Source organism: Anopheles arabiensis, chromosome 2, assembly GCF_016920715.1.
Source record: "Anopheles arabiensis isolate DONGOLA chromosome 2, AaraD3, whole genome shotgun sequence".
In the NCBI taxonomy this organism is placed as follows: Eukaryota; Metazoa; Arthropoda; class Insecta; order Diptera; family Culicidae; genus Anopheles; species Anopheles arabiensis.
Window position 1 is genome coordinate 76,640,459 of NC_053517.1, and position 22,440 is coordinate 76,662,898.

The following is a 22,440-nucleotide window of genomic DNA, read 5'->3' on the forward strand; positions in this document are numbered from 1 at the left end:
TGATTATCGCTGCAAACTTTCGCTGTACGTATGATCAGCTGTCAGATTTATGCGCACGGTTAAGCCGCCCGCCGGTTAATCCGTCCCCGGATAATCGACGTTCTACTGTAAATTGTGCTTTTTTTCGGCAGCTTTCCTGTCAGCCAATCGTTCGGCAGGTTTTGTGATTAAGAGAATCAGAAGAATAAAACAATGAAAAAGTGGTGTATATTAAAGATTTTATGCTTATTTAATTTATTCTAACTTGTTCGGAATTTTAAAATCACGATAAACAGGTTATTTTTCACTTTAAATGCTGCCGAAAATAGGTACACAGTAAATGTTCATTTTTGACAGCTCAATGTTGTGGGCTCCTGCCGAAACTCGGAACAATAACACACTTTGAATTTGGCTGAATATTCCTTTTAAAATTGATCAGAACACTACAATGTTAGGCCGCAAATACACGACGCGCGTTTCCGCGGGCGCGTTCAAACGCGTATAACAGTTCCGCAGAGATATCCTGCATGAGCATCTCTGCGTTTCCGCGGTAGCGCGTTCGAATGACATTTCATTTCTATGGCTAGATTGTTATACGCGTTTCCGCGGGCGCGGAAACGCGCGTCGTGTATTTGCGGCCTTATGTGTGTTATACCGCAGTCTTGGCTTGCCGCAGGGCTGCGGCACATTTCTCGAACACACTGGTCCGCACCGAGGACATGCGGTCGAATATTTTTTTACACGGATAACCTTTGTGTACATCAGTGTACTGAAAACAGTGAATTATTTTTTCGTGTTTTAACCAGAAAAGATTATTTAAACAGTTCAAACTACTTTCTTAACACTTGTAAATATTTTAATTAAACAAATATGCATTCACTCATTCTATTAAATTATCTTTTCTTGGTAAAAAAAACGAAAAGGATAATTGAGTGTTTCTAATAGACTGATGTACACAAAGGTTATCCATGTAAAAAAATATTAGACCGCATGTCCTCGGCGCGGACCAGTGTGTTCGAGAAATGTGCCGCAGATTCAGCATTGCATCCGATGAATTCAGGTATCATCAACGTTTTCAGGTATCATCAACGATTTCAAGCATCATACCGCAATCTTGGCTTTGGCTAAGACAGATTCGGGAAGGGGTCCCGCGGTCTTGAGATAAAGTGTGAAACCCTGTAAAATCTGACAGATAGGCGAGATAATCGCGGTTCGTGTATGGAACCATCCGAGGTCTGGTGACGATTGAATGTGCCAAGAAGAAATATTTTTCTATCAATTTGCGAATCAAATTATTTATTTCACATAGTGTATGCAAAATAAAATACAAAACTCGTTTCTCGACACGAGTTTTCACACAAATCTGCCAGAAAAAGTAAAAATAATCGGTTCGCGCTACCGCGAAAATCTCAGCAATACCGAAGTTGGGTATCTCTGCGAAACAGCAGGCGCGATTGGAGGCGCGGAAGATTTGACAGCTCTACTGTTCTACAACTGTTATAAACAAGGCGCGAATTCAACGGTACCGCGACGATCTCGGTTCGTCTATTTCCAGCCTTAAGCTTAAACGACTGAAGAATCAAATATCCATAAAAAAAACTAAAGCTCCAAACGAAAAATTGCTCAATAGATGGTGTATTTCAACTCATCATTAATTTGCTTTCCTTTTCTTGCAATATGTTTCGCCTATCTTCATCGTGACATATATACCCTTCTAACTTTCCGAGCCAAAAGCAATTAAAATGGTCGTGTGGTACACAGGTTGATACCATTTGCTCTATCGACCATTTGCCAAATCTCACTTGCTTCAGTTCTGATGGTTCAGGTGGTTCTGAGTTAAGTATTTAAACAATCGTATCGCTTTTCTAGTTCTAGCGATCCATAACTTCAATGCGAAATCATACAACAGTACATAGGGAAGGCGAAAGCTCTACGAGGAAAGCTTCGCTGTGTGGCTATCCCACCAACAGATGGCGCCACTGGCTTTTTTGCTATTTTTAGGATGCATCTGTCGTTCACCGTCTGCTAAACGAAGTCTTTGCTTGAGTCATTTAGAACCCGTTTAGTGGTCGATTATTTGTTTTTGGTAATTGGCTAGAACCCGTTTAGTGGTCGTTTAGCAGATTCGTGGCACTTGGGATGATCCGAGTTGTTTCAATTAAGGTTGGCAATGCAGTTGGAATTCAACAGTTCTTTTTAATTTGGCAGGCTTTGTTTAATAGTTGACTGGTTCATAAATTATCAACCCAACAATGTACAGTAGAACGTCGATTATCCGGGGGCGGATTAACCGGCGGGCGGCTTAACCGTGCGCATAAATGTGACAGCTGTTAAAACGTACGGCGAACATTTGCAGTGATAGTCAAGTGGGCAGCCAGTTTTTTGTGCACCTCTGTTTTGTCTAGTGGTATTTTTGAAATTCATGTTTATTCATGAAAAGTTGCCAAACTTATAGTTATTGAATAAAATAATATTCTACTAACGATTAATCGATTAACTCAAAATGAGTTAATCATAAAACTAGTTAATTTTATAATTTTTATATGAATTTGACATTTCTTGGACCATTATCCGTGCAAATCGATTAACCGGCAACCGTCCGGTCCCGAGCTGCCCGGAAAATCGACGTTCTACTGTATAAATACAGTAGAACCACCGACAAACCGACGTGACACTGGCGTTACAAAAGTGTCCCACACGAAATTACCCAAATAGCCAGCTCATACTTTATAGCTGAATTAGGGCTGTTTAACGAAAAATCGTTCCGATGTCGTACTTTGTGGCTGATTAATAGATAGACGGAACTTTGCGGAACTATGGAGCTTTTTAACAGGCACATGGTACTCTTTGGAACTTTGCGGCTGATTAGCACTATGAGTAGGGTTCATGAAGGAACTTGAAGGCTTGTTAAGAAAGGGTATTGAACTTGGTGGAACTTTATAGCTTTTTAATGCATGACATCGATACAAGGCGGCTCTTGTCAAAGTGTCAAAGACGGACGCCGGCAATAATATCATTGCTGCTGCACAAGTTAGATTCGTTAATTGAAGAATGTATATTGAGTGAAGTGATTATGATTGTACAGTAAATTGTGTAAAATTTTGTGTAATTCATCAATACAAAGGATTTAAAAATATACATATGTGTTTAAACGAAACAAATCTTGTTGTTTATTTCATCTATGACGCTTGCTTGAAAATAAAACACAAAGAAAAATAATCCCTGGCATCGTGGCATAAGGAAGCTGCTTAGGCGCTGTTTGAAAGACCCCCATAGAACTTTGATGCTGTTTATCTACTGCAAAAGGCGAATTAGAGCAGCGATCTTTAGCGTGCCAAAATTAGCTGCTTAAGCAATTCTGGCTATTTGGGTACTGTCATTTACCAGTGAGGCGAACACTCCTGTCAAAGTAAGCTCTGTTCACTGCTGCTTTGATGTAATCAACTTTTCTAATTACAAATGGCGTAGGAAGTGTGAGGCAAGATTTTGTGAGTGTTATTGGACAAAACACCCAGGAAAATCGTTTTATAAGTTTTCAAAACAATGCAAAAGATGTGAGAAGTACATAAAACAATACGCATTGGAATTTGCGAAGAAAAACAAAAAGGGGGTTTAGCAGTTTCTTCTCTGTGTCAGTGTAGTAAGCGAATCATTATAGAGATGGCGCTAGTGTTTAACGTATTTTCATTTGAAATAAGGAGACAACTTTTGAAGCTCTTTTTGTTCGAAGTGTCATGTCGGTTTGTCGGTGGTAGAACGTCGATTATCCGGGCAGCTCAGGGCCACACGGTTGCCGGTTAATCGATTTGCACGGATAATCGTCTGAGAAATGTCAAATTCATATAAAAAATATAAAATTCACTAGTTTTATGATTAATTTACCTTGAATCTATCAATTAATCGTTAGTAGAATATTATTTTAATCAATAACAATAGGTTTAACAACTTTTCACGAACAAAAATGAATTTCGAAAATACCACTAGACACTACAGAGCTGCACAAAAAACTGGTTGCTCACTTGACTATCGCTGCAAATGTTCGATGTACGATTGAACAGCTGTCACATTTATGCGCACGGTTAAGCCGCCCGCCGGTTAATCCGCCCCCGGATAATCGACGTTCTACTGTAAAATATTTTTTTTAACTTTTTTTCCACCCAATGCGCTTGTGTCAATTAGTTGGACATGGTGTTACCTGGGCTGCGAAAAGGTTCTTTTTCCATCCTTTCAACTCTCTCCCTCGGATTCTCTCTTTCACTCTCATCGTCTGCCATATGCACTATGGGCGAATAAACGACCAAAATAGTCGCTAGATGTAAAACAACATAGAATATTGACAGTTTCCCATCGTAGCTACAAGCAACATAGCGATTCCATGCAGAAGCAGGTATTATTCTATTAAAATATAATGCAATTTTGGTCGCTGTGGTAGTTTTCCCGATCAAAACATACCCAATTTGCCACCTACCTCGAAGTGCAGCGCATCAGGGAACTAAAACTCGCCCTCCCTTTGGCTATCTCCAGTCTAGTACGGTTCGCGTCTGCGTCACACAGCACAGATTCTCTGTGCGTGTGTAGTTCGTCCGTGCTGCTGGGTGACAGGTATATTGGTGTGCAGCAATAGTTTGTAGGCTCTTCGCTGGTCCCTCTCGTCAAGCGCTAGCGAAAAAAGTGATAATTTAAGATTAAAAAAAAAACTAAAGTGCAGTTACCATTTTGAGTGCCCCGTGAAGAATCTCCTCCCCTTGCTGCATCCTTAGCAAATTCAGGAGTCGATGTGTTGTTCATAAAGCTACACGAAACAGCGTTGAGAGTGTGCTTGCCTAAGACGGTGTACGTTCGATGCAGTTCTAACATCAGGTGAATGAATGGAATAATAGTCGTTCTGTGGAAGAGTCTGTAAAAATGTCATGCTTGTTGAGCAGCGAAACGAATCGTTCCCATGTGTAGCAAAAGGTGCCAGAAACGGTGCAATAAAAAAAATCAACCTCAGGGGCCTAGGGGCCTCTATCATTTTCGGGCCTCCGCAGCTCGATGCATGTGTGTGTGTGTTGTGTGAGGAAAAATCAATACTAATATAAAAATTAACAATGGCGGCTCGGATCCCTGCGCGCTTGACTGCCTGAGAGCACTGTGAGCAAACGGGACGGGTAGAGTGCGACCGTTGCAAAAGCGGCAATGCACGCAACGGGCGGGACAAGGTGAGCGAATGAATGGTGAGCATCGGGCAGCATAAAATTCTCCTGAAATGAGATCAAATAGGATGAAAATTGAGAGCCGCACAAAGGGCAGCAGAAGCAGCAGCAACACGGCGACAGAGCGACACACAGCGGAAGAAGCAGTGGCGAAGTTCTAAAGCGAATAATTTGCGCATCTTTGAACAGGAAAACGCGTCTTTAGGCAGAGTTGGTGTTGTAGTAAATTATCATAAAAATGTGAGACGTTTTCGGTCTACAACCAGTTGAAGGTTGTTTTCTCCGCGAACGCTCCCGAGCCCGCGGTGGTGGCGAAGGGAAAGGTCCACGAGGACGGGACCGGAGAAGAACCGTTCGCCGTATCGGGGCGTCAACAAAATAGAGGGGGGGAGCTGGAGCCTGGTCGTTGAAGAAGAGGGCATTTAAACGCGATTCGTGGTGTGCGGAGGAGAGTGGGGACAAGGCTGACAAGGCAAGTGTTAATTTTTCTTCGCCGTGAAAAAGAAGTGGTCGAGTAAGGGCGAAAAGGTAGAATTATTGAGGGTGATATTGTGTTTGTTTGAAAATAGTGTTTTCCTTTCCTGTGTATGGAAATAAATAATTTCTTTTGTGAAAAAGTGCATTCAAGCCGGAAAGTGCTATTTCATGGTACACAGTGGGGTTTTGGTTTGCCGATGGTAGATTGTCACGTATCCACAACTTTCCCAAGGGCCATCTACCGCGTACCAGAACCGTTAACCGAACGGAATTATCACACAAAGGCCGAAGCATGGACTGACCCCGTCAAACGAATCATAATCGTTGCCCCCGAAATTGGTCCATCGATGGTGCCCCCTGAATGCGCAGTTTATTCCTTCAATTTGGACAGGGCGGCCAATTTGGCTGTGGCAGAGACTGTATTGCTATTGCATTGTTGGAACGGAGCACCGAATCAATGGCGAGCAAGATTTTTACTTTACTTTTATTTCTAAAGTGCAATTCTGAAGCAAGTTGTTGGAGAGAGTGAGAGAAACTACTGTGTGCTGTACGAATCGGTACCCTGTGTTGTAAAACCCGTGTGTAAACCTTTCTACCCTCGGCGGCCCTGCCTTGGAGGAACATGAGTGTGTAGCGATGCACACGCTGTTTCGCGCTGGAAACGGCCAATCTTTCTGTAGTGTTATCAATTATAGCTCTCTTCCTAATGACGATTCCTTTTGTATCTCTTTCCGGCACAGAAGAAGCAGCAGCAGCAGCAGCATTCTTATGCAGTTACCGGCGATGGAAGTGAAAGGAATGTATAAAGTGCACCCCAATTATTATCATCATCCCTCGAAGAAGACGGCCACCGCCGCAGCCAGCATGCGATAGGAACGGTGGTGGTTGTACATCACACACAGCGGCTCTCAGTATCGGCAGTGCACACAGAAAAGTGCGAGGGAAGCACGGGAGGAGACGTCACCGTTTTTTTTTGCTTTTTTCAAAAGAACCGCCCGAGAGAAAGAGCGAGAGCGAAACAGTCAAATCGAAGAGCAAAGCGGTGCAATCATCGATACAGCACGCCACAGGAAAATGTACCCCTACTGAGAGGGTGTATATGTGTGTGTGTGTGTGCGCGCGAGAGAGAGCGCAGCAAAAAGGAGGAACCCACTCACACGACGATCCTGCTCTCCTTACGGTCCTGGTCCTTTTTCGCGAAGGCCACACAACCGACCGATAAGGTAAAAATAACAAAAGGACTTGTGCCAGGAGTAGCAGCAGCAAAGAGCGAGCAGAGAGAGAGAAAGAGCGAGAGCGTGGCGTGTGTGTGTATGTGTTGTGTCGCTGGGAAAGATTGATGGTGCAAAAATATCTTTTCGTCAACGCAACGGCAACTCTGCTGCAGCAGGAGCAGCAGCAGCAGCAGCAACAATCAGAAGTGGCCATTGCTGGCGGCCCGTCATCGCTGCCCATCCTCGTTCCTACAAAGATCCTGCACGGAAGGTACCGAAGTTGCTTCCAGGGCTGCTAAAAACTGCCTTCGCTGCTCGTGCGTGTGGGCCAAAGGACCAGGTTAAGGATTCGTATACGTGCTCCGAGTAGTGAACCACACTCATCCCTCCCCCCTCCTGCTAAAATGCGCAGCATGATCCAGCCACACAGGAAAGGATCACGGCGTAAAGTTATCAGCGGCTGCAGCAATCACACCGTCGGATGTGCCCGAAATACGCTCAAAAGCTTACTGCTGCTGCATTGTGATGATTTGAACATTCCTGCTTCTGTTGCTGCTTCAACCACTACCGACACAACGGTCCAGCCCGCCACCAGCAGGATATCAACACTTTCCGCTCGCAGGCGAAGACGACGAAGGTTGGGCAATGAGCTCGTTCCGCTCGGGAGCTCCGTTTCCGATGGGGTCGAAGGATGTCACTGCAGCCACGGCAAACGAACGGGAGGAGCTGCTGGATGCAGTAACCCTATCAGTCCCACCTCGACCACCACCATCACCACCAACACCACCCCCCTCAAGCCAGAAGTTCTAGAACGATATCAGCAGCCGTCGTCGTCGTCGGCGACATTAGTGTCTGTGCCGTGGCACCACAAAAGCAAAACGAAACTACTGTATAGAAGCATTGTGCAAATATGTTTGGCCTTGTTCTTGATCTTAGGATGCTGTGATGCAGCTAAACAAGAAGGTACGGCCTGGCAGAGGATGACGGTTGCCGCTGCGGTAGTGAATGTTTGTTAATTGTTTTTACTGCCCTTTCCTCCCATCTAACCGTAACAGTTTTACAAAGTGGAACGGGATGTGCATTTCCCAAGCGATGGGAAGGTCAATGGTTTCAATCCGGTGTACAACAGCCAATTACGATAGAGGGATCCACGTTAAGTACTAGGGGCCGGTGCATTGCTAGCGAGGGCGATAAGTTTTTACTAGTGAATGGGTAAGATTCAACGCACAGACGCACGGCTCATCGACCGTGTTGGTGGGGGCAAATTCATTAACACTAATTATTTGTCTTTTCTTCTCTTTTTCCCTCAACTGGTTGCATCGCCATGTGTACACATTCCGGGCACACGCCACTTTTCACCGCCTCCTGCTTCTGAACCAACTGGACCAACAACACTTGCCACGGACGTACAGCAAAGGATGTCACCGGTGCGTTGTAATTTATCAGAAGCATATAAACATACTCCAGTATAAAGAAAGTGAGTGTGAAGATTTTTATACAGGCCAGTTGAATCCAGCTGCAATGCCTATTCATAGCGTTTTAAAAAGTGATCGGGGCTTAGCTCATCCCAACATGAACGGGCATTCAAGAATATCGTCATCGGATCCGTATATGCGATCCAATGAAGATAGCGACAATTGTAAGCAACAGAAAACTACTACTTTTTATCTTTTTTATAAGTGATATATCCTATATTTTTATCTATGTGTTTTTCCGTTTTAATTTTCATTCGCCTCTATTTATTTCTTCGTTAGAATCGCAAGACCCTTTCTTTGCTCAAACGACACACAAGCTACAGCTACTAGTTTCCTACCCCTCCCCTAAAACTGCTACTAACTCTACTACTAATGCTGCTGCTGCTGCTACTACCCCACACTCACTATCATGACTAACTATTATTTGCCCAACTCTTCCAGTTTTTTTTTTCTTCTCTTAACCACCACCATCTCCACCTGTACTCATCGGTCATTGAGATCATCCACAAAGCCCTTCGCTCTGTTTCTATATGTCTGTTCCTTGCTCTCTGTCACTCCCTCTATACTTGAACCTTTTACTTTATTTAACAGAAGTTTTGTATGCGTCAAAAATCAGTTTTATGGAAACAGTATGTACAACAACAACTGTTTCTTCAACGCAGCATAAAGCTTTCGGATTGAAAAGATAATCTTTTTTCATCTAGGGTTTAGAGGAAAACCCTATCCCCCCCTTCGCCGGAGGTGTGATGAACTAGTTTAGGGAATGTAAAAGCGTACCTTATCAACCATGACATGAAACACACTTGAACCGGTCATATTATTCATTTGGTCATTTGGAACCATACTTTTGCAATAATGCAATTGATACATATTTTATTGGCTGTAGTTCAACGCTGTAGACATACTGCACTCTGCTGTGTGTTTGTGAGACAGTATGCGAACAAGTTATTCAAAAAGGCATCTTTCGATTTGTTTGACTTCTTCATTGCTTTTTATTCATGTTTTGTTTTCATCATAAATTTCGTTAGTTTGCCCCCAGAGTAAGCTTTTCGGTTTAGGTCATGGGATGGACGAGTGGTCTTGTATCGAACCTTTGCTGTATATGCAAAATATTGACGGATGCAGTTGATTTGTACTTCTGAAAACAATGTCATAACATTACGTTTTGATTTAATGCTAGCTAAATAGCTACAGGACAGTCTCTTGCGTAACACGCTTAACAAATCTGTCATATCGTTTTATAAATACAAATAAGAAGAAAAAATTGGCATAACTGGTAGACTGCAAAGGGAGAATGTTACATTTGCTCTAATCCACATCGCTCGCTAGTCACATGAGTTTTGGTTTTACCTTCATTTGATGTTCCGTGCAGGCTTATGTTCCAGTTCCGTTCAGTCTCCGCATTCTTCTTGCAACAGTAATTTGCGTTACATTTTTGTTTGCGTGTATCACCATTCTCATACAACCATTTTGACTGTTATTATCGTTATGAGTTACTTATTTTATTTAAGCGTATAGTTTCACAGATGCGTCTTCTAAGCATATTTATTTGTTTGCCAATTGTTTATGAGTTATCTTAGTCCATTATGATTTTCCGCAGCATCTTTTTGTGTGCTTTCTGTAACTGAAAACAAACAAAAACTTTTCCCTTTTGGTTAGATTAAAACAATTGTATGAAAATAATTTGAAATAATCAATAATCAAAGAGCTAAAAGCTGATGCTCGATTACTGCTAACCCGTTTAAAGATAAATTAATCTGTGTCTATCTATTATTTAGCTTATCAATATGGTTAGTACGAAGCGTAAATTTGCTCACGTTTCTGGCAATCATGGAGCAGGTCGCATTTATAAGCATTTTCTTACTATACAATCAAATACAACCAAACAAAGATTTAGCAACAAAATATTTGAACGTAAACAAACTGAATGTTGGGATGGGTTTGCCCGATGTAATAATTCCCGTTTTAGTTTGAAATGACTTGTTTGTTTTGTTTCTATTCTGTTCCGTTTTCATTCGAATGTTGCGCTTGTTTCAATTTACCTGATGTTGATTAAATGATTAACAGTGATAAGTTTCAGAAAATCAAACCAATGTGTGAAGCTAGAAGAAACAAGTCCGTAGAACGCACTGACAGAAAATTGATTACTTCTCGGAACGCCATAGGAGGCAAGCAACAAGTCTCAATGATCGATTTTCTAGTTAGCTGCCACGCGAATTGTGAGATGTGATTTCCACACCAGTTGCTTTCATCATCCTTCCTATATCTGACCGTTCCAATCCACCCAACACCGTAGGGCATAAGGAGAAAAGAATTTGTTTGTTTGTTTTCCACTCTAATTGAAACACTGCTGTTTTAAGTGCATCTTGTTGGACTCAGTATTAGGTGTACCGTACACAAAGACGAGTTGAAACACAGGACATCGTTAAAGCCTAATAGATTCATTTTGGGCAGTCAAGATGCTTCAAACACTAACCAATGCCACTGTAGCGATTTCACCGACAATAGTTTGCAATGCACAACTGCCCCCTGTGTGAGCGTAATTCTATGATCATAGTTTATTTTAATTTTAGCTCAAAATTTCGGTTCAGCTGTACTGTACTATGGTAGATGCTAGCTGAGCCATTATGAACTCATGTATTAGTTTTGTTTCTTTCAATCTTACTCACAAGACAATAGGGACAAATATGGTTCACTTTTTTCCTACACCTTGTATTGACTGTAATTGTTCGTGATTGAACAACTCTGTTCTTCATGCTGGTTCCACTTTTTTTCTTTTATTTCCAAATGAGAATTTTATGAATGACTAAAACCTAAACCTTCCCACAACATACAACCGTTTTGATGCAGTACTTTGGTGGCGGTACACTGGTATTTGGAATGTAATACTTATCTGGAAAATGAATCTTAAATGTGTGACGTTTGAATCACTGTCATTTGTTCCCATTCAGACACTTCCTCCACAACACTCTGTTTTAGTCATTCGTAGGTTTTGATGCGTGGCTAAAGCAAGGAGTTAGAAAATCTAAAATCTAACAAAAAAGTAACCAGCTTTTTAGATATTAAAATTTGCGCAAACTATCGAGGATCTAACCAAAAATTACAACAGTGATGCAGGATTTTCTAATTCCTTTCGAAAGTTAACCGTAGATGGTTGTGATGTGTTGTGTGCATATCTTAAGTTTATTTCATTATTTTCTGGGTTTTACTTTGGTTTCTTCTTTTAGTTTGGTTTTCCTTTCCTTCCCTGTCTGTAAAACGTGTGATGTGGATGTGACTATTTTTAATGCATTCGTCTCTCTCTCTCTTTCTTTCATTGTGTGAAATGTTATGCAAAACTAAATTCTTACAGGCATGGGATGCAAAGGTCGCGAAACATTGCATTACCTTTGCGAACAAATCCCGGGTGATGCTCTACTGTACAGTATGTTTAAAATAAATCCAGAGCCAATTAAATGTCCGCTGTCAGGTAAGCAAGATGTGAACCGGTGGAAATAACAAGAGTGTCAGACGACTAATGTGCCTTTCGACAACATTCCTTTCGATCTTTAAGGATCTTATACGTTCACCTACAACCGAGGGCATGGGGAATGCAGGTATCCAGTGTCAAATATGGAAATGTGTACAGAAGACAGTAGATTACTGCTAAGTTTTCAGGCATGCCCTGATGTACCTGGGACCGAAAGCACGGGTAAGGATAAAGATCCCGTGTGACCGTGTGCTGCCCAATTTACTGTTCTCCTTTTCTCCGTTTCTCAGTTGAAGAACTAACATGCTTAGCATGGTGGAAGGACGGCAATTCACGCTATCTGGTGGGTCTGGTTTCACATCATCATGCCACTTCGAACGAGGAGCGCTTTAGGTGCTTCGTATACGAGAAGCTCAGCGGCTCCGGTAAGTTCAATTGATTGACCTTAAACTAATGTTTTCTACTAATATTTCTAACATTCCAAACAATTGTGCTGTTTTGTGTTTCTTGTTCTCAGATGCAGAGTATAAACTGGCACAATCCGGAGACGCTACCTGTAACGGTCTTGAGAGTGCAGAAGTAAGTCGAATGTGGATTGAATTATCGTTTCAAGCGTGAACTATGTTGCTTAATATACATCGTATTTATCCATAATTCCTCTCCCTGCAGGTTGGGTCCCGAATAATGACGCTCAAAAAAGCCCCCCTGATGGATCGGTGTGATTTTCCGGTCTGGTTTAAAGGACCACGCTTCTGGCATGCCCTCATGGGCAGTGCGCATTACGTATTTGATGCTAGGTATGCCTCTATAGGAAGAGCGGGATGGGATAGGGAGTGTACTATATGAGCTAACACATTCACACTACATTATTTCTAGTGACGGCTCGCTTCATATTAAAAAGCCTAATGGGCACACGGTTGCTCGTTCGCTTTGCGAGCAAATCAACAAGCAAACATCCTCGGAAATGATGGTCGTTGTGCACCACACCATGGGCTGGTAAGCAAATAGCACGCGCTAGGATTACATGAGCTTTGTCGATTTTGATGTTAAGACAATGAATAACAATTGCCTACTTTTTTTTTGTTTTTCAGCAAATCTGGATTCATGTGTGTCATGTTCTACAGACGAGATACTCACGTAGCCGAGCTACAGATGGGAACACCGGCCGCTAGGCTTGAAGATGCATGTACGACTGAAAACTTTGACGTGCATCGAACACCGTTCGTTACTTTGCTAGGTAACCTGGCCGCCCCACGAAGCAAACACAACAATTAGTAAATATGTGTCCTCGCCTCTCCCTCTCTTTTGCAGCAAATAACTCTGAAACGCAGCTTTGCCCACTGGAGGGCCAGTATATGATGAAAGGTTTCCTTATGCCCACGTCCTCTATTTCGCGCCACAAGCGCAACCACAACAATAAAGCCCGCTCGCACCGGCACTGGGACGTGGTCGGCTATCGGAATCAGGAGAGCGCCATTGCCGGCAGCAACGCTGGCACGGTGGGCGGTATCGTCGGCGGCTACATCGGGCTGGAAGCGAAGCGAAGGTCTTTCCTTCCCCGATCGCGGCGTACTGCGGCCGATTCGAGGAACGACACCTCTACGATTCTGCATGGAGACAACGGAGGTAAATGTGGCGGTGGAAAGCAAAAAGAAACGAAAAACAAAATGTAGTTACTAATCAATATTTTCGCCTTTTCGCAGTGGCTACCGATGGTACCGCCCGATCACGCCGGGAAACGGCTGGAGGATGTAACATTAATCACAACACTAACCGGCAGCTGTTGGTTGGCTGTAGCGAAGAGAGCATAATTGAAGTTAAACCAAAATGTAAAATCGACGATGAAGAATGTAAGTAATTGCCTCTCTTGGATTTAGACAACAGATTTAGACAAACTAGATGGCCTGACATGTTTGGTCGTATGCCAGCTGTCAATTCGTGAATGAGATGAAGAGATGTTTTATTGATTTACATTTTTCTTTTTTCTTTTTCTTCAACAGTATTTATATGCACCGGCCACTGGCAGGAGAACCAAACGACGTACATTATCGCTAAGCACTCAATTTCCCAGCATGGAGTATGTATCAGCTATGTGCCAATGGAGGGCAGTCATGTACAGCTGTTCGTCGGGGACACCTGTCACCGTGCCTACATGCAGTCGGGCCAGCACAGATCGATGCCAGCTAATATTACTAGTTACGGTAGGTGCAATGCAAAGCGTTCAGTATACCCTCTTTTTTTCTCGTGACAGAAAGCAGTGCAACATGATGTTCATATCCCTCATCCATTCTTCATCTTGTAGGTAAATGTGGTGAGGTGAACAGTTCGATTAATCTCCATCCGCTTCACATCCGGCTTTATTCCTTCATCTTGTCTCTGCTGCTGATAAGAAGTATATTGAGATGATTAGCTACAGCGTAAACAACTGAGCATTAGACGTAAAATCCGTAAATCGTGTGTACTACATTCGGTGCACCTGTAAGTGGTCATATTTGTTGTGTGTACGTGTATGAAATGTGTGCCGCACCAGGAAGACACTAAAATGCACGTGTTGGTCGGCTGTTGGCGAAAAAAAAAATCTAGAACGGGCGAGAGCGATAGCGGTTCAGTCGAAAATGACAAATGACCATATACGTGAAACGACTTGTCTGTTGATGCTAGTTCCGTGTAAGACATCGGGAATGTATGGGATTTGATTGAGGGAGGGTATGCGATGAGGAGGATAGTAGGAAGAGAAGTTGCGTGGTAGAAGGAGGCAAGTAATAGTGAGTACATCGACAAAATGTACAAAAGTGAGATATGAGTGAAGCTAAATTGTTTTTAATTATTATTTATTAAATTATGTTCTACGTTGCGTTTTTTTTTTAAATAATCTCTACTTGTTGTGATACGATAAACGGTAACAAAACCCGACCACTTGCCTGGGCGGTAAAGCACTACTGGACAGGATATGATAGGAATATAGTCAAAAGAAAAATGTGTTACAAATTTTACTTGCCACCAGCCGTCAGTCGCGCAGAATAAAAAGTCTTTTCAAAACGCGTTAGCTACATTGCACTATTGTTTTTCCCTCCAATTTATTTAAGGCATTACGCACGTGATTGTAACGCTTTGTAAAACTGGCTAACGTTAAGATGGTGTTTGAGGCTAGCGCGACAGAGAGAAAGAGATAGATAGGGGTGAGAGGGGCTGTTGCAGCGGCAAGGGTAGCGGGAACCAGTATCTTTTTCATCGTTTGTAACACAACAAATGATGTTGAGATATGGAAAGAGGGGCGAAGTTGTGAAACTGGAGTACAGTGGTACTTTGTTCGCAACCTAATCCATTGCTCTCCTACTACCCACTACCAAGGATAGAGAGGGACAGAAGACGTGTAAAACCAACTGGAAGGAAAAATGATAAAAAAGGCTAGCATACATTTAAACAAACAAACAAACAAACAAACAAAAACCTAATGCACATAACTATACAAGTAACAACCAACGAAAACTAAACCAATTGAGAGGAAAGGAGCAAAACAGCTAAGACAAGGGAAAGTAAGGCGAGTGCTCTTGGGAAGAAAAGGTGTAGCATACGAATTGTGAGGGCATTGTTTTACAAACAGGTAAGGACATACAGCAACAGCAAACACACAGACACACACAGGCACACACAGAGACACACAGATACACACAGATACACACAGACAAACAAAGACACACAGAAGCCAATAAGCGAGAGCGCGCGCGTGCGCCCGGCTGCCGCAGAAATGGAAGACACTGTCACCCGCTACTAATGCATAATAATAATCATTCGTTTTTGAATTATGTATCCAAGGTTTCCTATTAAAAGTGATTGTACAATGGTAATGACAAAACGATGAGAGATGTAATTGCAAAGAAGCAGAAACAAAAACCTATGCGCACCGAACGATTTGTGCAAAAAAAAAAAGAGACAACACAAACAAAACAAAAAAACTCTAGAAAATACGGAAAAAGGGACGAGAAAAGCGCAAATTTCCAAGACGGGATAGTTAAAAAATGATGAAATGAGTAAAGCAGCGCATATATTATATATATACACACACACACACCTATATATATAAAGTTAAGAAAGAAGGTGGAAGAAAGGGTGGGAAACAGGTGGCGAAAAGGGTACGGCAAAAAGGAATATGACGCTGTAAAATGGGTTAAGATAGGGAGTAAACCGAGGGGATACAGGGGGCATCGCGCCTCTACTGTGCATGTAACGAACAAAAAAAAATGGTGATGTGTTTGCAAACGAAATGGAAAAGGGCTGGAAGAAAAACTTTTTTTAAAGCGTATGGAAAATTAAACAGAAGAAAAAAGCAAAAGAAGAAAAAAAACAACAAAACGATTGAAAGCTACCAATGCAAAACGGGGAAAACACACAAACACAAGAAACACACAAGGAAACAAAAAGAAAGTACTCTAGGCTTTTTAAATTAAATTATCATGCAACCCAGCAAATTACTACGATCTGATATTTTTTGTGTAAGTACTCGAATTGTGACGATAATGGGTGGAAATAGAAAGGAAGTGCGGGCGGGCAATGGAGGGAAAATGCAAGTGGAAGAAGGAACGGCCGAGTGCGGAGGCGAACGTGAAAAAGGGAGAGAAAAATAAACCAACTAAAATAATGGATAAACAACTACTTCGTGGGAACACTGATTTGATGCGGCTACATTCGAAAATCGCCCGTTCTTGGGAGAGACGAAAAGAATGCGTTTGTGCGTTCCTTCGCTACTGCACTGAATATCACAATGCAACCGTCGATGCAACGGCTGGGCTGCACTTTCCGCACAAACACACCCACATGTAAACACAAACACAGACCTGCATACACAAATACACGCAGCCCTCGCAGACGGATTCCCGCGGGTGGTGTTTCCGAAATTCTTTTCTTCCGCGCACACTACGATACGGCAGCGAGTTGTGCGAGTGTGTTTGTGAGCGTGTTGCGCATTGTAGCTTGTGTCGTTTCGTTGCCGTCTCGCTCATTCTTTCTCTTCTTCTCCCTCTTTCGCTTGGTTGCATTGCAGCCTGTCATGCTTGCTTGCTCGCTTGCGCACACGCTTGGTGCGGCGCCGCACGCTACTACACCGCAGGTCGTTCATAAACCGATAGATCATAAACAAGTTTATAATGCTGCATATCTCGCTCCGTCGCACGCAGCTGTAGCGGACACGCGGTGGCGATGGTGATGGTGGTGGTAGTGCGGTGCACGGTTGGACGGGCGGCTGGAGCGCGGACGCGTAAACTCTCGCGCAACGTAACTGGATTTCGTCCGGAGGAGGCAGCAGCAGCAGCAGCAAATACAACACACATTTCGTTCGGTTCCGTGGTGCGTGTCGGTACGTACGTATACGCAGCCAGTCCCTGGTGCGCGCAGTGTTCAGCTGCGAGAAAACGGTCTCGAGCACCCAAACCTCCCCCTCTCGCGTCGTCGTCATCGCTTGTGGTGTGTACATTTGGTGTGGCCGCTTGTGCATCCGCCGCCCTAGTCATATCCATACTTTTTTTTTCTACCATCGTCATCGGGATACCGCCCGTGTGTCTATCTCGTGTGTTTTCTCTTTTTTCCCGTGTGTGTGTCTGCGGTAAACGTAATATAGAAACAATTGCCAGTGGACAGACAGGCGAGCGCAGGAGACAATCTCTCATTCTGCATTCAAAAGTAAGGCGGTGTCATCTTCATCATCATTATCCGTGTGTGTACGTGTGTGTGTGTGTGTGTGTGCGTGTGCGGCTCTCTAAAGCACGGGCGTATAAGTCATCAGGGCGGCCAGTGTGATTTCCTCTGGTGCCCTCTCCGTGCGCTCTATAGCCCCATTCCGTTATAACACTGCTACGTGTTGTGTGTGTTCCGTATGCGCCCGTACGTGTGCTTGTGTGTGGCGGTGAGTTTTTTTGTGCGTGTGTTTCGTGCATACGTGTGTGCGTGTGTGCGTTGTTGGGCTGGGTTAATTTATGAATGAAAGTAAATATGATGTGGTGTGGTGTGGTGTGGTGTGCACCAAGTAAGGAAAGACCACAACTTCCACCGTCGATGGGAAAAGTTCTCGCCCCATCACCTCCCCATGTCGGCGGCCTCCGTGTGTAGTGTATGGGATTTTAAATTGTTTTCCCAATTGTCCATACACACACACATACATGCGCACACATAAACACACAACAGCGCCCGTAAGGCTGTGCGCCACGACTGTGATCGACAGGATCGGTAACCTGTCCAGCGGGACAGGAGTAGGGGACGGTTCCCTTTCGCAAAAGTCCTTCAAAAAGTGTGAGCTTCCTTGTTCGCAGTGGCGGCACACGCACGGGGAGCCTCTGCAAATACACACACAAACACACACACACACGATCGTGTTTCCTCCATTTCGTCCATTGACTCTCGATTGACCCTTTCGTACCTTCTTTACCAACCCCGCTCCCATTCAGCTCCTTCCCCGTTTTATGCGGTCCCCGTGTGGCTGCTCTATGGTGGTGGAACCTTTGAGCCAAAGCAGAAAATAGGTTTGAATGGCAGCAGCAGCAACAGCAGCAACAGAGAGACCCTGTCAGGGCCCGCAACAGCCAGTAATTATTGGCTCGCTGATGGACGAAGGCTGCGACCGCTGTCATCTTATCCCAGTGGTAGGAGGCCTTGAGATTTTAGTGACCGTTGCCTGGTTGCCTGGTTTATTGTGGCAGAACGAGCACGAACCGCAGCGCGCGGGGTTAGATCGTTTTGCCAGTGAATGTTGTGCTGTTGTGCATCTACGCTGGTGTTGGTTTTGTTGATGGTGTCTATGAGCGAGCCAGGCTTCTTACCATTTGGTCGCACCCCGAACCCAGCCCCAGCCCCGGCCAATCGGCATGGGCTCGAGCGCAAACATCAGTAGTACAGCAGTATACAGTGTGGGAAATGAATGTAAAGTCGTTTAGTTTTAGCTTTGATTTCATGTTGGTCGGTTGAACCAATATAATTCCACGTGCTGTTCTATTAAAGCTCAAATGCTCAGGCAAAAACAAAATTTGAATTGAGTAATTGCGATGGTTCAAGTTCTTGTATTGACCTTAATCGCTTCTGTTGTAGCTACTGTTTTTTTGTTGAGTCTTCTTTCAGTTTCTTATCTAGCCTGAACAGTGTGAATCGCTTTTTTTGTCTCTATAATCTCCTGACAAGAATTAGTGGTACTTCAATAAGTTCGATTATTGAATACGCAGAGATACGCAAATGTCTCCGGAACGCATTATTCGCGTAACTCGGGGAATGACTGTATCTGCGAATTTAGATTAAAATAATAATAATAATAATCATAATAATGATAACTGACAACCAGCATGAAAGAAAAAGAAATATTGAACTAGTTAAAGCTGCAATTTCCAAGTCAAATTTTACTGTACCTAAATACATTTGAAATGTAAAAGTTAATAGGGAAGTTGAATAATAGTTTGAAAAAATGCATAAACACTATCACTTAAACTTATTTCCCACCCTGTACGATTGCTGCTCACACACATTTTTGCCTGGTGCGTCAAAACGCTATTGTGCCGTTGGTGGAGCGTTTGAATGAAGCACGGCGGGGAACGTAGGAACGAGTGCCTCCAGCCATTCTTTCACCCTCCTACCATATCTCGACCCCTAACTCCGCCGCTCCCTCCATTGTTCACCCTATCGCGCGTCCTAATCTATCGTTCCATCTCGCTTTCGCCTTGGCTTTGCACTTGTCGTTTCGCATCTCGCGTCGCCGCTGCGTGTCAGAGATGTCACTTGCGCGCTGGGAGCATCTCCTCAACCTCCACCCTTGTCGCCCCCCCTCCGCCCTTTCACACAGCTGTGGCACCCCTTGTCTGCTCCCCCTCCGCCTATTAGCCGTCTTGGTTGGGTGTCGTTTGCCTGCGTTTAACATTATTTTCGAATGACGTCACTTTCGGTCGCGGACAGCGTGCGCGGATCCAGTGAGCCCCCAGTGAGAAAGGAATGAAGCTAATAAATACATACGCGTACGCCGCGTTGCGCGCTAGTGTGTACCTAACCTACACATAGTTGAGTGCAGCAATAATCAGCAGATGGAATAAAACGATAGAAAAGCGCACTGGAGCGCAGCAGTGAGTGAGTGAGTGAGTGAGCGAGCGCGCGAGTCAGTCTCTCTCCCTCTATCCTTGTGTTGTTGTTGATGTTGCCCGTTGCTACGACGCTTCTGAGTGCGTGTGTGTGTGTGAGAGCGCAGAAAAAAGAAGGGTGGCAGCGATCGCGGGTGCTGTCAACGGCGTTATTCATCATCAAAGTGTGCTCCGGTGGCAGTGGGTGCGTGTGATCGTATGTCATGCTAATATAGTGCGTAACAAGCTGTTGCCGAGGATCTGCTGGATCCACCCAATCGAAGCGGTTGTGTTCGCCCTTACCGCCCTCATAGTGTGTTGTTACATCGGTGTGCATTCTTGCGAATTCTAGTGAAAATATGTGGCTATGTGTAAACGATCCGAAAGTGTATTATGACGTCTCTGAGCAGCGACTCGCGCTGCCCCGGCAGCAGCACCAGCAACAGCAACAGCAACAGCTCCAACGGCGGTGATGTTGCAAACAACAACAATCACCTTCCGAAGGATGCGTCCACCTCCCGGGCGGATATTGTCGTGTGTAGAACTAAGATGCGGGATCAGGGCGCGGTAGGGAACGGGCACGTGGCAACCGTCGCGGACGGTCGAGGTGGTGCTAAGCAGGGCGGAAGCATGTGTCATCCAGAGCAGTCCCGAACGATCCATCCCAGAGCGCAGATGGAATCGCAGTCCCAGGGTGACAGGACGGCCACAGCCCATCCGTCATCTTCTGCAGCAAGTCCATCGACGATCGACAGCTGCGATCCGGCACGATATAAAGGATCGTCGCAGCCGGGAGCAGCTTCAAACGCACGGCACCATCGATCGTCGTCGTTGGGCGATCGCGATATGACGGATTCTGCTTCGCCCGGTGCTAGCACGACGACCGTTGGCTCGACCGTCCAGAAGCCGGAAGATCCGTACGCCGAGTTGGAACGAATTCTAGAAAAAGTGCAGGTAAGCTTTACTGTTTACGTACATAGTCATGTTGCAACTTAAACCCTCTCGCGATCATCTGTTGCTGTACGACTTAGAGGTTCAGGATTACACTCCAACTGGTTGCCGTGTACCAATCGGAGGATTAAGTGATAAAACATTGCAAATTAATTGACTATTTGTGCTGATATTTGCATTTCTATGATGAATAGTACTTAGGTTTTCCGTGTCCATGTTTGGCATGTTAGCTGCATAATTTGTTGTTCATGGAAAGTATTGAAACAGCTTACATTTAGTTTTTATCCCAAAATATTGATATGATATATTTTGTATATGAATGACACTGAGGCTTGAGTACAGTTGAACCCATCAAAACGATTTTTTAGGAGCTGAACTGAAATTAAGATCACGATCAGTTAACATTGAGCATATCTTTGATTTTGATTATCGCTCAGCCAAATGAGTTTCGATATTAAAAAACAAAAATTGTTTAATACAAAACTATTTCCAGGGGGAGTAGGGTGTGGGCTGTATATTCGTTTATTTGTTAAATTATGATCAATTGGGTCGGTCTGGTGGTAGAGTCGTAAACTAGCACAACTTATAACAATATGCCCGTTACGGGTTCAATCCCCGAATAGACCGTGTCCCCATACGTAGTCAGTCCTACATTCTGCTAATGTAAATCAGTAAGTCACTAAAAGTCAAGCCCACTAGTGATATAGGTAGGCCTTGACCGACAACGGTTGTTGTGCTAAAGAAGAAAAAGAAGTAGATGATGATCAATTGAAAATTAACCAAAAATTGGTTTGTTTACCTTCCTTTTCGTTTTGTGTTGGATAGTTATTCCAAATAGGAATGTTTTGTACAGTGCGTAGCGTAGTTATACAATCATATTTTTTTAATAGTTAGAAAATGATGTTCCAATGAATTTAATTACGCGTATCAACTCTTAAAGGGTTTTGCAAGCCACTTTCGAATGTAAACATTGTTTTTCACCGTGTGCAAGAAGTGATAGTTTCTCATCACTCTGATAGTTCATTTCCATCATAATCATTTTTAATTTCTTGGTGATGCGATTTTAAACAGGTAATGCGATCTGGCTTCAAACCCCGATGGAAAAAACGATGAAAGCAGTCCGTTCAAGTGTTGAATATCATGCTGAAGAAATTAAAAATCATTATGATGAAAATGACATATCAGATCGATGTGGAATAACATTTTCTACGCGGTGAATAACAATGTTTACATTCGAAGCTGACTTGGAAAACCCTGTTTTCCATATGTTTAACCTACCACATGTATTATTATTATTCTTCAAAGTGGTCGACCTAAAATCGCTACAAACCAAACGACCTTGTATTCATATTTTGCACTGTAGAATATTAACGTATCACAATTCAGATTAGGCGGGTGAAGAGCTACAGGGTTTTCCAAGTCACTTTCGAATGTGCACATGTTTTTCAAAAGCTGTGAAATGATGTATTTGAAAAAATGAAATTTCAGTTTTACACATGATTTTCAACACAAAACAAAAAACTCAAACTCGATCCAGCTTGAGGCTTGTTGAAAATCATGCTGATTAAATTATAAATTATTTCGATGAAAATGAAA

The 22,440-nt window shown here is 43.5% G+C and overlaps 2 protein-coding genes across 6 annotated transcripts in view; both read left to right on the top strand.

The window, feature by feature from the left end:
- The first annotated feature begins 4,274 nt into the window (after window positions 1-4,274).
- Window positions 4,275-16,459, top strand: LOC120908544. 5 transcript variants are annotated; one of them, XM_040319685.1, is made up of 15 exons: window positions 4,275-4,366; window positions 6,392-7,828; window positions 7,921-8,077; window positions 8,278-8,504; window positions 11,693-11,809; window positions 11,894-12,031; window positions 12,100-12,234; window positions 12,327-12,388; window positions 12,479-12,606; window positions 12,686-12,805; window positions 12,901-13,046; window positions 13,121-13,435; window positions 13,513-13,659; window positions 13,810-14,010; window positions 14,112-16,459. In XM_040319685.1, exons 2-15 carry the CDS (start codon window positions 7,270-7,272, stop codon window positions 14,213-14,215), a joined length of 2,556 nt encoding a protein of 851 aa, XP_040175619.1. In that variant the 5' UTR covers window positions 4,275-4,366; window positions 6,392-7,269; the 3' UTR covers window positions 14,216-16,459. The 5 variants fall into 5 exon arrangements, with proteins under 5 accessions (XP_040175619.1, XP_040175616.1, XP_040175620.1 ...); XM_040319682.1 differs by lacking the exon at window positions 4,275-4,366 and adding an exon at window positions 4,383-4,839; XM_040319686.1 differs by lacking the exon at window positions 4,275-4,366 and adding an exon at window positions 4,383-4,839 and having other exon boundaries at window positions 8,278-8,342.
- A 512-nt stretch (window positions 16,460-16,971) lies between these two features.
- Window positions 16,972-22,440, top strand: part of LOC120898458 — a 33,792-nt gene continuing 28,323 nt past the window's right edge. The window contains 2 exon segments of the mRNA XM_040304346.1: window positions 16,972-17,269; window positions 20,246-20,847. Of these exon segments, the coding sequence (XP_040160280.1) occupies window positions 20,287-20,847 (561 nt within the window). The 5' untranslated portion in view covers window positions 16,972-17,269; window positions 20,246-20,286.